The sequence below is a fragment of the Haemorhous mexicanus genome, chromosome 3 (genome assembly GCF_027477595.1).
Source record: "Haemorhous mexicanus isolate bHaeMex1 chromosome 3, bHaeMex1.pri, whole genome shotgun sequence".
NCBI classification, from domain to species: domain Eukaryota; kingdom Metazoa; phylum Chordata; class Aves; order Passeriformes; family Fringillidae; genus Haemorhous; species Haemorhous mexicanus.
The window spans coordinates 22,632,027-22,648,475 of record NC_082343.1 but is presented as its reverse complement, the minus strand read 5'-3'; the positions used below and the strand labels follow the sequence as shown (position 1 = coordinate 22,648,475).

The 16,449-nt window shown below is 37.0% G+C and overlaps 1 protein-coding gene across 2 annotated transcripts in view; it reads left to right on the top strand.

Moving 5' to 3' along the window:
* The window catches only part of CENPF (centromere protein F), a 35,517-nt gene that overhangs the window by 12,644 nt on the left and 6,424 nt on the right, over nt 1–16,449 (top strand). For both annotated transcript variants that reach the window (XM_059841057.1, XM_059841056.1), the window contains exons 9-16: nt 932–1,060; nt 2,596–2,718; nt 5,320–5,455; nt 5,936–9,387; nt 10,277–12,565; nt 13,096–13,236; nt 14,222–14,398; nt 15,134–15,295. In XM_059841057.1, the coding sequence (XP_059697040.1) occupies nt 932–1,060; nt 2,596–2,718; nt 5,320–5,455; nt 5,936–9,387; nt 10,277–12,565; nt 13,096–13,236; nt 14,222–14,398; nt 15,134–15,295 (6,609 nt within the window). The remainder of the gene's footprint in view (nt 1–931; nt 1,061–2,595; nt 2,719–5,319; nt 5,456–5,935; nt 9,388–10,276; nt 12,566–13,095; nt 13,237–14,221; nt 14,399–15,133; nt 15,296–16,449) is intronic.

The window sequence follows — 16,449 nt, the reverse complement described above, 5'->3', positions numbered from 1 at the left end:
GTCAAATGTTTAACCTGAAACCTTTTCTCTAAGGTATGTCCAGACAGATAAAATAACTGGCAGAGAACTTCTGGTGGGGTAGCCAATAAACAGTGCTTTTACCAGCACTCTTGAGTGAAAAAGTGATTTTACAGTCTGTTAGTCAAGATGCTACCTCAGGATCTCAAATTGATAATGAACCTTGTCTAGAAGTGGTAAAATGGGACAACTGATCTTTGCCTTAGTATCATTGTATTAATCAAAAGATGGGTTGTAGGCCTATGAGCCTTCTGTCCAGGTTTTTCCTTTTTTTAGCTAGCTAAATAAAGGCTTTCATAAGATTAATATGTTAGCCAACATACTGCCATTCTAAATTGTTCAGCAAGGCCATTAATTGAGAAGAACTCTTTCTCTGCAATGGTTAGGATCTGTGAGCTGTTACAGGTTCTTAAAATGTTTGTTTAACGTTCATTTATTTATAATATTAGTCTGTCAAGTCCTATTTAAAGGCTGTGTTGCATCTTCTTGCAACAAAATTTGTGCAGTATTGTGGAAAAAACCTAACTTCTTGTATGGTAAGTAATAGCAGAGATGATCTTGTCTATTTGTACTGTAATGTAATTCTAATGTGAAATTTACCTTCGGTATAACAATTTTTAACACTATTACTTTCATTACTTTTGGATTCAATTTTTCTCCCTTTCTGTGACAGGAATGTTACAGTAATTAAGTTGTTAAGCAGATGACATAAACTGGGTTAATGTCATTCTTGCCTGTGTGGCATTTGCCTCATGAATTAAAGCTGTGTTTAAACTGTTTGCTGTGTAAGACAAATGTCCCTGAGCAGGCAGTACCTGCTGATAAAAATCAGTTGTTATTTCTGCAGTACCCAAAATAGAGACTTTTTGTGGTCATGTGTTTATTTCTTTGCTTCTCTGCCACTTTTTTCTAGGAACTGTCTTGTCAGCAGCGTGCCTTGCAAACACTGGATCAGCAGTGCAACCAGATAAGAAGCAAACGGAACCAGGAGCTACAGCAAGCCAAAAGTGACTTCAATCTTCTGCAGGCAGAATTTGACAAAGTAGGCTTTTTTTAGTGTTCAAGTCCACTACTAGAGTGGCATTTAGTTGTCTCAACAGCACTGCCTTAATTATACGTAAAGCAAAAAAAAAAAAAAATTAATGTGGCATCTTGTATTAATTTTTTTACAGTATGTATTAGATGTTCTGTATTTATAATTTCTTACCAAAATACTGTGAATTTAAATGTGAATTATAGGCTTTTAAAAGTTTGTGGCTAGTCCACTTCTCACAGAGAAGGAGATGTAAATGCAGGCTGTGCAGATAAAATAAATCTGAGAAAGGAGCAGCTAAGGCTCATCACTAGACACTTTATGAAAAAAGAAAAAAAGGCAAAAAAAAGCACCATGCGGAGGTGTAGTTTGATGATAGAGCTAAGGTCATTGCCCTTTTGAAAAACAGTCCCATTTTCATGTATCCTAGCCATGCACTCCTCATGTGATCCTGGAGAGAGCTGACAGAGGAGATAAAAAAGCAAAGAAAGTATTGCATTTAAATTAGCATATGTGTATACAGAACCAAGTGTTTGCTATTAGTTCAACTCCCTGAACTGGTTCTCCACAAAATCAGATGGGTGCCATGGGTGTAAGGAAGATCAGTATGAAGGAGCTCTTCCACAGTTTTGGCAGCAGCTACCTATTAAAACACTTTAGTTGTCTCAAACTTCTAATTTTCAGTAGTTTAAAAAGCAGCACAAGCCTCAGGAGTGGGTGACCAGAAAAGAGGAGCATTTAAAAGGCTCCAAAAACCTTTGAGAGCATTTCACAAGGAGTAGAGCTAACTGATTTTCTAAAAAGGGCCACAAGTTCTTGAAAGTTGTATTGAGAAGCCCCATTTGCAGGCATCTTAAACTGAAACATCATTTCTAAAACAGCCAACAGATTTCTTGCAGGCTTATTTTAGAAATATAGCTGTGGGGCTACATTCAGTTGAAAGTTTTTACTGGAGTCTTCTTTATTATATGCATATTCTTTTGTATCTGCTTACTGAAAAATTGATTAAATTGAGAGGACAATAAGTGCCTTTTATTTCCTTCTCGACGAAAGGTAATTTGCTTGATGACCTCGGAATAGAACTTTTTTTTATGACCCACTAGTATAATTTCCTTCCTTTTTAATCTGGAATGTTTTAGAACTCTTTTGAAAGAGTTAAAACCAGTTCATTTTTAAAAAAAATCTGTGTCAACAGAGCAGTAATTGCAGTTATGATCCTAACTTTGGTTCCCATAGCTTAGCAAAAAGCCAATTGTATTTCAATCTCATTTCTATCCTACAGATATCATTGTGGCGATGTAGCTGCAAGTTGGGTGAATTAATCTTGTTTCAGACAGTCTAGAAATGTATGTATTTTAGAGACATCTCATCTTTTTGGTCAGAAGCAAAGGAGTGGAAAGGCAATAAGCAACTTTTCTCTAAACACCAGTAAAGCACCCTTGGGTTCAGGGTGGGATAAAATAATGTAGTTTCATTTTGTAGCAGAATGTTGAACTCAAGAATTGGAGTTTAAAAAAATTGTGATTACAATGCTGGTTTTCCAGGTAATGGCAGTAAAACAACGCTTGGAACACGACACTGGTGATCTCACCCAGAAGCTGTGCAGAGCAGAGCAGACTTTATCAGCAGCCCAGGCTAAGGAAGCTGACCTGACAAGGAGCTTTCTGGTGAGCAATGCTGAGGAGTATTCGGCAGAGTTAATACCATAAATCAGCAATTTGTAAACACTTGATACTCTGGGGCATTTGCTCACAATTGTGTTTTTCCCCATAAGCAATCTTTAAACAATTTTGTGGACTATCTTAACTCATCCTAATTGTAACAAAAAGAGGCCTTCCCTAAGATCATGGAAATCAGTGTAGTTTCTGGAGTTAGGTATGTGGTTAGGATTCGTTGCTGTAATGCTGGTGATAGGGTTCTAGTCCATGCTGGACTTAGTTTTAAAAAAATTTGTGTTTCAAGAAATTCTTGCTTTCAGTTCTGAAATAAAAGTCAAATAGTAAACGTGTGTTTGATTTTGAAACTAAATTCTAGAACCATTGACTGCCACTTTGATTCATACTGTTAAACACAGTGACTTTGTACAAATACTATATCCTCTTTTAAAGAAAACACATCTCTCTTAGAATAAGACAGTTTTTCCAGCATTGTGTGTTTATTGGACTTTCTCCCAAATGAAGGTAAATTCAGAGAAGTTTGTGTGTGCTTCACACATGCAGAAACCTTTTTACTTTAAAGTCTCCTCTGTCTTCTCAGTTACATTGTTTTGCTTTGGTGGCAACAACAACAGCTACACTTGAAATTGTTCCAGTTCTGCCACTAGAGACTTCTCAATGCAAATTTTATCCTTTATTTGGAGAATCAGCAGTAAGTAGGAAAACCAGCTGGATACCTGTGTAATCCATGTCACAGTTTGGTTTTGTTAAACATTCTCATTTTGCCTATTACCAGTTGTCATCAGCAGATATAAAATAACCTGGCATAGTCTCTACCAAAAAATTACCTTCAAAATTCTCTGCAAAAGTCTGAAGTAAAATAGTGGATTTTGTTCAGATTGTCACAAACATTTGTACAGGTTTAGTGTGGTGTGAAAATTTGGGTATGTTCTTGCTGGTAGATTGCAATATCTGAGAACATTCCCAGCTACTGGAATGTGACTGTTGCTGGAACAGCACTTAGCATGGTCTTGGCCCAGCTGACTGGCTCTCTCTCATACATTGACGTGTTGAGCAAGTCCAGAGGAGACCACCAAGGGGATTATCAGAGGAATGGAGAGCCTCTCCTACAAGGAAAGGCTGAGAGAATTGGGTTTGTTCAGTCTGGGGACGAAAAGGCTTTGGGGTGACCTAATTGTGGTCTTCCAGTCCCTGAAGGGAGCCTATAAAAAAGATGGAGAGAGACTACTTAGAAGGGCATGTGGTGGCCGGACAAGGGGAAATGATTTCAAACTCACAGAGGGTAAGTTTGTATTAGACACTAGGAAACAATTCTGTACCCAGTCTAGCAAGGGAGGTGCCTGCCCATGGCAGGGAGGTTGGAACTAGATGACCTTTAAGGTCTCTTCCAACCCAATGGATATTGGGAATGTTTGCACCAAATTGAAATATTTGGACCTCTCAGCCATTTTAACTTCTTAAACTTGTTTGTTTTTCTTTCCATAGATCACCCAAGGTTTTGTAATGAATGGCTTAGTTTAATTCATGTGCTTGCCTTGCAGCTTTGAATGCAAGGGGTTTAGATGCTTGGACTTCTTAGAAAGTGTATTAAGATTGCTAGAAAACCTATTCATTAATGTTATATGTGACTGGTTTTTTTTATTTAAAGTCTGGGTAGGGAGGGCTGTGAGTAAGAAGGGAAGGCAACTGTTAGTGACAGTGACAGTTTTAATCATGTTCTGAGGGTAATTTATTTATGTTGTTGCAAAAATAGCCGTGCCGCGCCAGCAAGCTTTTAATTTTTTCCATTCAGACCTTCCCATTTCTTGAGCTTGGCTTTTGTGAATCCTATGCCCATCTGCTAGTAGTAAATGGATGAATAATTGACAGTCTGTTTCCATTTGGGCCATGCCAGTTCCGTGGCATCTGTTGTCCAGAGCGCAGGAGTTTGGAGAACGAAGATGAGTCTCTTTAAAAGTACTTGAATTTGGTTTCCTGGGTGTGATGTAGTTACATAGTGTTTTCTAGTGGTGGTCATAGTGTGTTCTGTTTGCTTGTTTGGAGTTTTTAAAAATCTATTTATTTGAAAGAAAGTGCTGTTAATTGCAAAACAACCATCTGAAAGTGTAAGCACTTCTAAATATAAATTGACCAATATTGCCGTGTTGTTGATGTTCAGTGGAAAGAGAACTTGTCTCTACATGAGATGGCAGATGAAATCTGATCTACACATTTCATGTTAATTTTGATGCCATTGCTGGGATTTGTTTACTGAGCTGCTTTGGGAAAGTAGCCTGACTTAATCAGCTCAGATTTTGTAGAATCTGTCCTGTCCCATCTCTTTCTGTGAGGTCATGTGGAGCTGTTTGTTCTGTGCTAACAGGGAGCACGCTGACTGCATCAACTGGCAGCATATCTCTGATGCTGTCAATTTGCTAAGAATAAAAAATTCAGCTGATGTTTCCAAGCAGTGCTCAGGAACCCAGGCACAGATTCCCAAAGTCTTAACAGGATCTAATGGATCATTAACAGGATCTTTGATTTAAATGAACTGAGTCCATTGATCTCCTTATCAATTTACATGAAATATGGCCTTATTTGGTTTTGGTTTAGGAAGTGAAGCAGGAGAAAAATCTTCTCAATTGTCAGCTTGAAAAGAAATCGCGAGAGATCCACCAGCTTGGAGAAGAACTCAATGTGATCAAGCAATCTCTAAAGCAAAGCCAAAATTTTGCAGAAGAGATGAAAAGTGAGTTATGATATTAAATTTACAGAACTCTTTCTGGATGTTTCCCACAATGCTGTAAGTTTCATTGTGAATTAAGTAAAAAGTTTCTGCTGGGGGACATAATTAGTGTTTTTTAAGAACATTGAGTTTGTTGTCAGTGAAAAGGAGTTTTTTGTCTGTGAACATGTACTGTTCCTGAATATATGCTGTTTTGAAAAGAATCAAAGTGTACTGAACTTATCAGCAAACTTTTTTTCGTAGAATCTATTTCAAATAGAAAACTTCTGTTTAGCAGCTCCGTTATGGAAAGCTGACTGTATGTAGTGCCTGATAGCCTAAAGTAGTATAAACATCCTTCATCCAGTAATATATCTTAAGAGTGATGCTTTGCAGTAGAATGAGAATTGAAAATAGTAAAAGTAAATAGTATCACCTCATCTAGAAAGTTATCAGTAGACTTGCCAGTATTGATTGACAAAGATTTGATGGTATTTTCTACAGATAAGAATGCTGTTCTGGAAGTAGAGCTGAAGTTACTGGAAGAGAAATTTAAAAGGCAAGAGAGCTCACTTTCACTGGAGAACATGAAAATAGCTTTAGCTGACATGGAAAAGCAACAAGAGTCTACCCGAGATCTCCTTAAGGAAAAAGATAATCATATTAAAGAACAAGACTGTAAAATAAGTAAGATGGAGGGAGAATCAGAAGCTTTGCAGAGACTTCTTGAATTAAAGCAGAGAGAATGTGAAGAATTGCAAAAAGAGGCTACTGTTTTTTCTCAATGGAAAAATGAAACTGATAATCTTATAAATAAACTAAAGTCTGAAAAGGAAGGTATGCTGGCTCATATTAATGACTTGGAGGGTTCCCTTCAAAGTCAGCAAAGCAAAAATCATGAGCACAGTGAGAAACTTAGAATGATGCAAACCGAAAGTGACAGGAAATCCACAGAGATTAAAGAACTGAAAGATATGCTGGAATGTAAAAGTGCAGAATTAGAAGAACAAAAAAAAGCTTTTGATGAATTTAAGCAGAAAGCAGAATGTTCTGATAAAAAATATTGCAAAGAGATAGAAAATATGTCCTGTAAAATATTCCAGCTCACCAACCAAGTTGCTGAAGTAGAAGAAAAGTTACAATTGGCAGCAAGTCAAGGACTGCAAAGGGAGCAGTGCTATCATGACCTGCTTGGTGAATATGAAAAAATCTGTTGTCTTGTAAAAGCAAAAGATGCTTCAGAAATGACAGAAGATGGAGAAGTTAATTTACTAAGCAGACAGGATAAGACTCCTTTAGAGAATATGCAATTTGCAGCAACTAACTCCAACACTGGGGTGCTGGATCATGGATGTGCAGGAACTCTTCTAGAAATGGGAAAAACTAAGGATCTGGCCAATTTACAAGAGCAGATCTCTTTTCTTGAGAGTTCTTTAGCAGCTCAAAAGCAGCTGAATTCAAATCAGCAGCAGCAGTATGAAGACTTACTGCAAATAAAGAGTGAAACAGAACAAAGGTTATTTGCAGTAGAACAGACGTACACAAGCTTCATGACAGAAACTGAGCAGCACATCAGTAATTTGCAAGCAGATATTTCAGCACGTCAGGAATTAGTTGAAAAAACTTCAGCTCTCCTTGAGGAAAAGGACAAGCAACTGCAAACTTTGAATGAAAGATTAGAAAACCAAGAAGTTGAGCTTCAGGATTTAAAGATCAATAATAAATTGCTTGAGGATTCACTAAGACAGCTGAAGCTCATGTCTGAAACATGGGATTCAGAGAAGAAGGACATGTCTTCAATGATTTGCTCATACAGTAAAAAAATTGGTGAACTTACTGAAGAAAATACAGCCCTTAGGGATTTAAGCATTGCTTTAAAGCAAGAACAAATAACTTTACTGGAGGCAAATAAAAATATTTATGATAGTTTAAAGGAAAGAGAAGAAATAATTTCTGAGATGTCTGGAAAACATGAGGTGGAAAGACAGCATATTCAATCAAGAACAGAAGAAATCAAAACAGAGCTTGAAGTTTTGCAGGCAAAGTATAAATCTGTAGAAGAAGAAAATGGAAAAATTCTGAACATTTTGAGAGAGCAGACAATTGAATTAGATGAAAAAAAAGCAAAATTAGAGCAAGAGAAACAGGTACTCAGTGAGAACAAAGATATCTTACATAAGCTAATAGCCTCAGAAGAAATAAAAAAGGACTTGGTTCATGAACTTCAGCAACTGCAGTCAGAATTTTCCAGCATCCAACATGTGCCTACTGTGGAGCTTGACTGTTTAAGCCGGGAAATGTTAAATGTCAGGACAAGACAAAATACAATGCAAGAGAAATGTGGCTTTGTATTTCAAGAAAATGAGCAACTGGGGAAGGAACTACCAATAATAAATGAACCTCTAATGTGCAGTGTTAATTGTGAACAAAGACTCTGTTCAGAACAGTTGAGAAAGTCCATGGAAGAAAAGGATATTGAGCTGAATAAATACCAGGTTAAACTTGAGCTTCTTCAAATGGATTTTGAGGATAGTGAAATCTCTCTAAAGAACTGCAGGTTAGAAGTGATGCAGCTGGAGACGGCTTTAAAAGGCATGGAAGTAGAACTTGAGAAAAGTGTGAGAGAGAAAGAGAGACTGCAGGAAGAACTACTGTCTGTTAAAGAACTGAAAACTGCAGATTCTTCGCTTACAGTATTAGAGGAAGATGGCCACTCATTGGAGTATAATTACAGTGACATTTCCCAGGATCGTGGCAAAAGAGGAATAGATGAAAGCCCTTCATCAGTGTTGCTGGCATCCTCTTTGCAGGTAACAATAAATCAACTGAGTGAGCTTGAGAAAATGTGTGAGAGGTTGCAGAATGAAAACACTGCATTAGCCTCTGGATTGAAAGATGCTAAAACCAATGGTACCACAAGTATTAATAAAGAGGAAGAGGAGACAGATGATATAATGAATGCAGATAGCAATTTAAAAGCTGAGAAAGTTGTTCTTCCTGATGAACTTATGGATCAAAGTGATAACAGTGATCTGAGAATGGATTCTGATAATAAGGAAGTGTCCTTCAGACTTAAAGAAAGCAGTTCTTCTGACTATGAAGATTTGAAATTGTCCAGCAAAGAAGTTAAAGTACACTTTGCAGAAGTAAGAGAGAAGCTTTTGACTTTCCAGGATGAGCACCTAAAATTATATGAACAGCACTGTAGTATGAGCTCAAAGATATGTGAGCTGCAGTCTTGTATTGAAATACTGAAAGCAGAAAATTCTTCACTATTGACAAGTCAGAGCAGTGCTCATGAAGATTCTGTGCAAGTGTCACTGTCATCCAGCCAAGCTGACATGCTGCCTAAATTTGATGAAACTAAGGCCGCAGATTCTTCCTCAGACCTTTCTGTAAATCCCTGTTTATTAGAAGTAAGTGAGGTGATTGATTCTCATAACAGTGGTTCATGCAAATGGACAGAGGAAATGAATCAGACAGACAGTTCTGTAGAAGTAATTTCAGAGGATGCAGCAGAAGTTTTGGTTGAAAAGTGTCATAATGATCACAATTTGGATTCTGTTAGAGAGCTCAGGAATATTACTTCAAGAAAATCTAACCTTGAAAATAGAATTGAAGAACTGCAGATGCTCTGTCAGACGTATGAGAAGGCCATCAAGGTGCTTGAAGATCAGTTTCATGTTCAAGAGAATATGAAAAATGAGGAAATACAAGAGCTGAAAGAAGTTATACTTGCTGAAAGGAAAGAAATAGATCATCTCAAACAGCAAAATCTATCTGAGAAGGAAGAATGGCAGGAGAAGCTGAATAATGTGACTATGGAGATGGAGTGCAAACTGGCAGCAGAAAGAAAACAAACTGAGAATCTCTCTTTGGAGCTGGAAGCAGCAAGACTCCAACTACAGGTCCTTGATTTAAGTTCTCATTCTTTGCTGTGCACAGATATTGAAAATGTAAGTAATTGCTGTCATGCAAATGAGTTTTATGTAAATCCTTTGATTGTGGTCACCCAGATAGATTTATTTATTTATTTTAAATGCAAAAATTGTATTTAAAATTGTGCCTCACAGAAGCAATACTATTTTTTTGGAGAAAGAAGAAAAATCCATACTTGAGCAGTAATCTTTGTCCTTTTAGTAATGCTAATAATAATACACTTTGTCATGTAGACACCTATTTGTCGGAGAAGGGAGACTCGGACACCAGGTGGTCATCAGCAAGTCTCGTTTATTAGCATTATCCTCATGATTAAATACACTAGTTAATCAGCTCATGCATATTGCAAAATCATAGCTCCTTATTGGTTAGGCTGCATTTTTCGTCATTGCGAGTTATCACTAACAACTTCTACATTCCTGTAGTTAAGCAACAATTTCTGTTCCGCGTTCGCATCTCTTTTTGCACATTCTTATAAAGCTTCTTTGTTCTCAAGGGAAACTTTGCCCTTGGAGCTACCCTTGGCCTAAATATCTCTTAGCACAATCAAGTCAGCCGGGCTATGGCCCTTCTCTTCAAGCCAGCCCTGCACAAAACTCTCCACACCTATTTGCCCGAAATACAGAAGGATGTGGTGTCTTTGCACATAGTCTTTCAGCAAATTTATCTAAAATTTCTCCCTCAATACCTTTAAAACCTTTTTGGCCAAATATGTGTTTATAAATAAGTGTCAAACATTTCTGTAAGAAAGGAGACTGTGAAGTAGAGAGGGGTATCTATTCATTTTGTTTAAGAGCAGAAGCTTTACTAGTTTAAGAAAAGTTTTAAAACTTACCTTGTTTTTTAATATATGTAATCTTTCCCCCTCTTTTTTTTTTTTAATTGGTTGATTCTTATCCCTTGCAGAACATAGAACAAGAAAACAGTACTCCTTATAAATTAAGAGTGCCTGTTGAAAACTCAGCTCTGAAAAATAATAATCTTAAAATAATCCCCATTGAGAAAATGGCAGCAGGAGATGCCTTTGTGTGTAAAAATGAAACTGAGACTGCAGAAGCAAGATTAATGGAAGATGACACTGAGAAAATTTCTGGAGAACATGAGTGTAAAAATACGACAGGAAAAATAACCAGCCCTTCAGACCATGCCAATGCATTGTCATTTTCCAGTAGTGGGGTTTTGAGTGCTGGATATTTCTGTGAAAATCAAATAACCACTGAAATGCTTCAGGAAGAGGCAAAACAACAGACTGCTGAAAATTTGAAGCTGATCTATGAGATAGAAAAAGAGCAAAGCAATGTAGATTTGAAAATAAGAGCAGAGCAATCAAACTCGGAAATGAACTTCCAGGAGGCACAAATAATTTCAAATAGCTCAGCTTTTGCAGGACTGGAGGAAGCTGCTGTGGCTGTTAAGGAAGAAAACTGTGACATAAATGAAAAACACAGATCTGTTTCTGTCAATAAGCAGGAGTTATCTCTTCACATAGTCTCATCAGAAAAAGAACCTGAGAACCTCAAGTCTGAGCTGAAGATATGTAATGTTAGATTGCCTAATGCAGCAGACATGTTTGATGTAGAAATGACCAAGAGAGCTGGTCAGGAACAATTTCTTGCAGCTGAAAATGGATGGGAGAGTCCAAAATCTGAGCAAGCTGATAACCATGCCTTGTTCATAGAGCCTGACATCAAAATGCTTCAGGCAAAATGTCAACAATTAGAAAGGGAGAGGGAAGTTAATCTGAAAACTATTTCTAGCTTTCAAGAGCACCTTGTTTCAGTCAGAGCTGAGAGAAACTATATTGGCCAAGAACTGAGTATTTTGTCTGAAAGCAAAAAAGAGCTGGATCAGAAGTACCAAAAGCTACAAGAGAAATTAAAACAATTAGAATTAACTAAAATGGATTCTACTGAATTCATTAGAAGGTTAGAGGATGAAATAAGGACACAAGCAAATCTGCTTGAGGCTGCAAAATCTGATGCAAATCAATTATGCAATGAAAAAGACAGTCTTCTTCAGAAGCTGCAAAGTTTAGAAAATGATGCTGTATCTTTCACCCTAGAAAAAGAAAAACTCCAGAATGAAGTAGCAGATTCAAAGAATGAAAAAGAGCTGATTGCAAGAGAGTTGGGAATGATGCAGCATAAATTAGGTTCATCAGAAATGGAAAATTCAAAGCTTTCCAAATCTTTGGAAGGCTTGTTAATGGAAAAAGGAGAACTTGCTGCAAGACTCAGCGCAGCACAGAAAGAAGCAGACCAATTGCGATGTGGAATTGAGAAGCTGAAAGTAAAAATTGAGTCTGATGAGAAGAAAAAACGTCACATTGCTGAAAAGCTGAGAGACAATGAACGGAAAGCTGACTCTCTTCAGGATAAAATAGAGAGGCTTGAAAGGGAATTGGAGATGTCAGAGAAAAATCTAGAAGATACAGTTATTGAGTTGGAGACTGCCAAAGCAGAGGCAGAAGCATTAGCGACAGAGATGGAAGAGATGACTGAAAAGCTGAAATGTTCTAACTTACAAGTTGATGTCCTCACCTCACAAAAAGAGTGTTTGGCTAAAGATTTAAAAGAAATGCAAAAAAGATTCCTTGAACTAGAGTCTTCAAATTTGACTACAGCCAAACAGCTGGAAGAAAAGGAGGAACAAAAGATACAAATCAAAGATGAGTTTGAAAATACTGTGGCATTGCTGAGATCTGAGCTCAAAGATATGAGTGAGAAGTTAGAGTTTTCATGCAAAGAGGAAGCAGATGCTAGAGCAAAAGAGCAAGTCTTGATTGATCAGGTGGCTCATCTTGAGCAAGATAAAATAATGCTGTTACAGGAATGTCAGGAAATAAAAAATGAAAACATAAAATTGGATCAAGCAAGGGAAGTACTTGTTCAAGAATTGATGGATTGTAAAAAAAAACTCGATGAAAAGGTGCGGGAAAATGGTGCTCTTGAAAAGCAGGTGAAAGAAACAGAAGCACTGTCTTTGCAGCTGGCTCACATGCAGCATGAACTTGAATGCTGGCACCAGGAAAAAGAGAGGCTGCGGAACTTGATTGCTGAGTTGAAGCTGAAGGAGCAACATTTTCCTAATGGTGAAACCTCTCTGGATATCCTGAATGTTCTAAAAATGTCTTATAAGGACCTTGAGAAGGAACTGGAATCTACACTTTGTGAAAAGAACACTCTATGTAAAAAGGTAATATTATTTCCATTAGGGCAGAGTTCCCTTTGTAGGAGCAAGGATAAAGTGTCCTCTGGGTTTATCACTTCCTTAATAAATTAAATCCTAAAATAATTTTAACCTCAGACTTTTGCAGGAAGCATCCTATTTTTAAAATTACGTTTTCCATACAATCATAAGTTTTCATTGAAGTTAGAGCTGGAAAGCAGGGCATTGTTTTGCATAGGATGGATGAGAAGGTTGTTTGAAAGTAGAAGTTTAAGCAATCAAATAATGCAGGATAGTTTTCTCTTTCCTGTAGAAGAAAAGGAGGAAGAACAAATTGGTATTGGGTGATTGAGTTTTCATATCAAGAATAAATACTTTGGAAGCTCCAAAGAAAGTGAAATAACAACAGTGCACTTGCCCTGTTGTGACTCTACTTAAAACTTGACCAACAATGGGAATAAAATAATCCATCTTAAAAACTGCTTGTTACATATAAGTACATTCTTTGGCAGTCATGACAAATGTATTAAAAATAATTCTGGAAAATTTTATTTCAGGTAAATGAACTGGCTGAAAGTCAAACTGAACTGCAAGTCAAGCTAAGTAATACTGAACAGAAGATTGCCAAATTACATGAAGAAAGAAATAAGCTTGCTGAAGAAATGCAATGTGTTCAAGAACATTCAGAAAGGAGCAGAGTAAGTTATTCCATCTACAACATCTATTGTATCTATACATCTATTTGTATTCAAAGCCAGATGCTCAAGTACAGTACCTGTGTGGAGGCTGGTCAAGGGTATCTGTGATGATGTACAGTATTAGAGGTTATTGCTTCCAAATTTCAAAAAATCCAATGTCCTCTTATGACATAAAATGATTACTTAATAGTTTTCCCCCCTCTTCCTTCCATCCAAACTATGTTTTCTTAGTATAAAGGCCACTGCTGGTTATCTCGACTTTTTTCAGTGTTGAGAAATTTTCTTCTACAGGCTTTCAATCATCAGACTGAGAAAAAATACAGATAAAAAATACAGCATTTCTCAAAACTGCTTTCAGTGTTTCAGTAGTGCTAATTTAATTTTTATCATCTAGAAAACTTTAGTTCTTATTTGTGAGCAATATTATGTCTTCAAACCAGTTTGTGGTCATCTGACCCACTAACTTTATTTAAAAAATTCTATAACCAGGGGCTTGTTTCTATCATGGCATTGAGGATTTTGAGTGGGATGGGAAAAGAAGATATTTCTGCAACTTTTAGAAATCCTAAATGGAAATACAGGCCAGCTCTCCAAAAATTAGTTATAAAAATGGATGAAAATGCTTAGAAAGTTTTGTCATCTTAAAGAGGGTGAGGAAGTGACCCTTAACCTCTCAGGTCACTCTCAGAGGGAACAACGTCTGGAGAGGTTAAGCTTTGATTTTGGCAGTGCTGCTTGATTTAATGCTGTTGGCAATCTTGCACTTGTTTTCTTTTAAGAGAACATTCCTTTGCTTCCTGTCCTACCTTTTGTCTTCAGATGTTCTTTTCTTTGATTACAGTGTGTTTTGCCACTGTTGAATATTTTTTCTTACCAAGTTGTTTTGGAAAATTCAAAGCTGCTTCAGATTTAAACAGTTTAATGGGTCAACTCTTTCTCCATTGAGATAAATCCAAATACCAAAGAATGTACTATTACTATTTAGATTCAGCTGCATCTAACAACTTCAGAAAAAAATGAACTGACCAGGTGTTTGGAGATGGTCCAGAATCAACTACAAGAAAAAGAAAGTGAAATTAAAAGAGAGATATCAGAATACAAAGACAGACTACTTCAAGCAGAGAAAGAGCATCAGGATGCTCTGACAGAAGCAAACCGAAAGGTAAGTCAGAAAATACGAAGAGTAGTGCTCTGAGTTTTTAATTCAGTTCCTCATATTTTAAGAAATTTTGCTGATCCTATTGCAAAAGAATTTGTCTTTGCTAACAATATTTCCAAAATCTACATATACTTACGTTGGAGCTCAGTATGTGTTAAATTCACTTTACAGAGCTCATCATATGGAAAATGTTATCTCACAACTCAGTAAGCATTTAATCTATATGAAAATTCTCTAGATTAAATGCCCTTGAAAAAGGGAAAGCATCAGTATGTTTAATCCAGGAAACAGTTGTTTTGGTAGGAAGAGGAAAGAAAGTTTAACCAGTTCAGGATATAAGGACAAATTTGTTGGAAATACATTTTCAGATGTGCTATATGCAAAGAGCCATCAACTTGACTGCAGAAATATCTGTGAACTTGAGGCCAACTAAACACGGGCAAATAACTTACTATAATTGTTTCCTAATAGTTTTTATTCTTATAAAGTAGATGTAAGAGCAAATTATAGTAAAATATAAGGGTTTTCTTCTGACAGTCTTCTCAGAGGCAAGATTCTAGTATTCAAAATACATACTTGAGACAAATTGCCCTTTCAATGTTCAACTCCTTAAAACATAATTATTAAATTTGCTGTGGAATTCATGTGGGTTTGTGATATGCTGTTAGGTACATCTTTAAAATAAAACTTGGTGTCCTTTTTGGTGTCACAGTAATGAGGCACATTTTCTTTCTTTAGAATGAAGTAGAAATTGAGGCCTGTCATGAGAAGATTAGTTCACTGGAGCACTTTATCAGCTCGCAAAAATTGGAAATTGAGCATTTGAAGTCAAATAAAGAACAGCTAAATAATTCCCTTAAAGAAGCTAATCAATCCTTAGGAGAACTCCTAAAAACTAAGGTAAGAAAAACCCTTAGGTATGACCAATTACATGAGATTCCAAACACTGTGTAGTAAAATAAACAGGATTGGGAAGCAGTGCTCCAGAACTTTTGCTTCACTTTGGTACAGCCTTTCTTTCACTAAAGAGAATATAGAGCCTGGAGAAAACATTGTTACTATTGATGTGCATTAGAAAAATTCTGTTCTGTGTGCCATGACCAAGATCACCTAGAATTGGTTTCTGTGACCTAAACGCAGCAGTCTATTGACTCCAGTGAGCATTGTAGCTGAGCTAAAATGTCGTTAGAATTCACTCAGAGAGACTTTGCAGTGCCTCTATTTTGTGTTTGTGAATTACTTTGATGGTAAAATGTACCATGGCCTATCCCTAAGCACTAGTCTTGATAGATTGCTCTTGATTCAGCTTTTTCAGTTCCATTTTATATAGAATTCTCATTACAGGTATTAATTAGTGTAATTCTCTGACAGAATTGTCCTCAGGGATGCTGGAATATGAGCTTGACATACTGTGAGCTACTGATAACTGGGAACAGCTCTTCATGTTCTTGGTTTGCTTTTTAATAGCACGGTGAAGCTTTACTGTACATATACTGAACTTCTGTACCAATAATCCTATCCCTGCATTTGTCTTGTTTTCTGGGTGGTTTTGGTCTATTTTGGTGTTGCTTTTGTCTGTGATTTCTGGCTCCAGCCCAGTACTCCCACTTCAGGAATTACTGACTCCATAAATGCACTCTTGAAGAAACAGTCAATTCAATTTACATGCAAGTAAACCCTGAATTACAACATCTTGTTGTAAGTCTTGTAATTCTTGTTGTTCATCTTGTTTAACAGTTCTTTCTTAGGGCTGGCCACTGTGGTGTTAATTTGGTTAATAAGAGCAGTCCAAGGATAAAGTCCTGTAGACGTGTACCAGAAAGCAGTACCCATGGTAGTGTCAATGTAGCAGAGAGCGCTTCTAGCTGTGCTCACTGTGTGGTAATTGCACACAGGTTGGTACCAGATCAGTTGGATGGTAAAGGGTTCAGGTTGGACATTGTGAAGAATTTCTTTCCTTTAGAAAACAGTGTAAAGCATTGGAAGGGGCTGCCCAGGGAAGTGGTGGAGTTGCAACCCTGGGAAGGATTGAAGGAACAATTCAAGGTGGCCCT